The sequence below is a fragment of the Mauremys reevesii genome, linkage group 13, assembly GCF_016161935.1.
Source record: "Mauremys reevesii isolate NIE-2019 linkage group 13, ASM1616193v1, whole genome shotgun sequence".
Lineage (NCBI taxonomy): Eukaryota > Metazoa > Chordata > Testudines > Geoemydidae > Mauremys > Mauremys reevesii.
The window spans coordinates 14,490,783-14,493,943 of NC_052635.1; the positions used below are offsets into that span (position 1 = coordinate 14,490,783).

A 3,161-nucleotide genomic window follows, 5' to 3' on the forward strand; every position below is an offset into this window, starting at 1 on the left:
TGTGCTAATGTGTCAGTTTGGGTGTGCCTGTCGATGTGTGTGTGATTGTCCTTGTAGGTTGAAACTGGGATTTTCAAATACCCCTAAGAGATTTAGGTGCCCAAATCAAACTGAAAATCTATAGGATTTGAATGTCTAACTCCTCTGGACTCTTTTGAAGATCACAGCTTTATATCTTTGTATGTTGACATGTCTATATATTCTGTTATACTTGTTTGTGGGTCTGTAGACATTTGTTTGTCTGTTTGTGCATGCACCATTGTGCTTGTGTGTGTAGATTTGTATCTGATTCAAATTGTGTCTCTGCATTCAATTTTCTCTAAGTATTATTGTAGCACCTAGGAGCCCGGTAATATCCAAAATCATAAAGCTAAGGATGAAATGCATGAGAACTGGGGAGAAGGCATTCTTGGATGGGGATCTGGTAATGGAAGGAGCTTCCAGAGGAGATTAGGTGCATTCAGAGTCAGATGAGGTGAATCCATTTTCTGTCTTTAGGAAACACTGTAAAACCTTTGGGAAAGCTTTTCCACTTAAACAGGAATGATCCTCATACCTGCAACACAATGCTCCCTCCTGGCCTCTGATGTAGGATTCTGTGACACCTATTTCAACTTTATTCCTCCTCTCCCAAAATCCAAAACCAAGAAAACCTTCCATGAGATGAGCTGGTATCTCAAAAAAGGAGGAATGTCCAAACACTTTGAAGTCAACTTGGTACTTCTCTATTACTACTGATTTTATGGGAAAGGCGCTCAGATGCTATGGAGATGGGTGGAAGGAGAGAGAGAGAGAGAGAGAGAGAGAGAGAGAGAGAGATGTTCTCTTTGTGTGCCTAAATATTTGTCTATTTATGTGAATCTCAAATTGAACAACTAATATACTTGTTTTAACCCCATGTGCAAAGTATGGTTAATACTTAATTGTAGTGTACTTATTAATAGTTATATCTTCCTGAATGGTCATGTTTGCTCCCTGGTTAAAGGGTTTGGGGGAATGAATAGAACCAAAGTTTCAGGATGTTGTATCCTCCTAGTTTTATATATTTTTAAGTGACAACTGGTTTTGTCTGCCTTAATTTTTGGGTGGTATCATAAGATGTTGAATTTGTGATTATCAGAGGGGGAAATGGGTGTATGGAATAAACATATTGAACATCTCTTAACATATACATTTATTTCCCTTCAATTCTAGTTCCAATTTCATGTAGGCACAATCCATGGCAGACACAGAAGAGGGAAATCAAACATCCATCACAGAATTCATCCTCCTGGGATTTGGAAATCTCCCGGAGCTGCAGACTCTTCTCTTCCTCCTCTTTCTAGTGATCTACATCGTGACCATAGTTGGGAACATCCTCATCCTGGCACTAGTTGTATCTGTTCAGAACCTTCACACCCCCATGTACTTTTTCTTGGGAAACTTGTCCTGCTTGGAGATCTGCTACACCTCAGTAATACTGCCCAGGTTGCTGTCAAGTTTCCTGACTGGCAACAAGACTATTTCTGTTACTGCTTGTTTTGTACAATTTTATTTCTTTGGATGCTTAGCAGCTACTGAATGTTTTCTCTTGTCTGCAATGTCGTATGATCGGTATTTAGCAATCTGCAAACCCCTGTACTACACCACCCGTATGAATGAGAGGTTCTGCCTCCAGCTGGCGATTGGCTCTTGGGTAAGTGGCTCCCTAGCGATTGCCACATTGACAGTGTTGTTGTCACAGTTGACTTTCTGTGACTCCAATGGAATCGACTATTTCTTTTGTGATTTCGCCCCCATAGTAAAACTCTCCTGCAGTGACACTCACCTTCTGGAAGTTACTGCTTTCATATCTTCCTCCATATTCACCCTGCCCCCATTTCTATTGACCTTGGCATCCTATATTCATATCATTGCTGCCATCCTGCGAATCCCCTCCACCACCGGGAGGCAAAAGGCCTTTTCCACCTGCTCCTCCCACCTCAGCGTGGTGACAATTTACTATGGATCCCTAATCATTGTGTACATGCTCCCAGACACCAACAGGCTGAGATCCCTGAACAAAGTGTTCTCTGGCTTCTACACCATCTTGACTCCCCTGGTTAACCCCCTGATATACAGCTTGAGAAACAACGCGGTGAAGGAGGCCCTGTGGAAAGCTCTCAGTAAATTGGTGCCCGTCACAAGAATTTAGACAGCCTGGAGTAAGGCTCTAAGGTTAAACCAAAATAGAGCCAATCTCCAGGGGTCAGATCTTCAGATGATGCCAACTAGAAATCACCACAGCTCTGCCAGTTTTCCCTTGAAATCACCACAGCTCTGCCAGTGTCCACCAGCAGGGAATATGGTCTTTGGAGTGGGATTCTGCACAGCTCCCATTCTGAGGAGAAATCTGTGCTTGTATAAGTGGTCACAATGCAGTCAATGAGAAATCTCATGTCAGCAAGACTAGCTTCAAAAGCTAATGTTTGCAAAATCAAGCTCTTCCAGAATGAAAGGGTGGAGAGTGGGTGTGACATTCCCCAGGGTGCAATCTGGATAATAAAAGCTCATGCAATGTCCATCATTTATTAATAATAAATGATATGCACAAGCCTTGTTATCCAAAATGGAGTTTACCAAATGCCTTAATCCAAACACACTGGTGTAGATAAAACAAGAAAACAAGTTTATTAACCACAAAAGATACATTTTAAATGATTTCAAGCAATGTGGCACAAAATCAGATTTGGTTACAAAGAAAAAAAAAGGTAAAATGCAAATAACATCTAACTTCACAAGTTAAAAGCATTCAAAACAATGGTTTTCTCACCATATGCTTTTGCATTCCTACTGGCTAGGTACCCTCCAGCAAGGGCCCCTCACCCCCACTTCTCGGTTCATAAGATGTCATGGATGCCATGGGCAGAGAGGAAGGGAGAAGGAGTCATTTGGAGTGTCCTTTCCACCTTTTATTATTTCTTTTCTTTTTTGAGAACCATCTCATGCTGGGGTTCAGGCACCAGCAAGTCTGCTTTTTGACAGGAACCACAATTATCTCCTTGTCAAAATGTGGATTTTCACCCCACATCCTTTTTCCTGCCTGATGAATGGCCACTTAAACAGGTGATAGTCCTAGGTGACACCTGGCTGAGTCTCAAGCCTTCCTTTTGCCTCTGAGGATCTGTCTGGACTTATTCCCT

General features: G+C 41.9%; 1 protein-coding gene across 1 annotated transcript; it reads left to right on the forward strand.

Annotated features, from left to right (window-relative positions):
* The first annotated feature begins 1,219 nt into the window (after positions 1 to 1,219).
* LOC120380072 (olfactory receptor 11L1-like) lies at positions 1,220 to 2,173 on the forward strand. Its single transcript, XM_039497573.1, has one exon. The coding sequence runs from the start codon at positions 1,220 to 1,222 to the stop codon at positions 2,171 to 2,173; it is 954 nt and encodes a 317-aa protein (XP_039353507.1).
* The last annotated feature ends 988 nt before the right edge of the window (positions 2,174 to 3,161 follow it).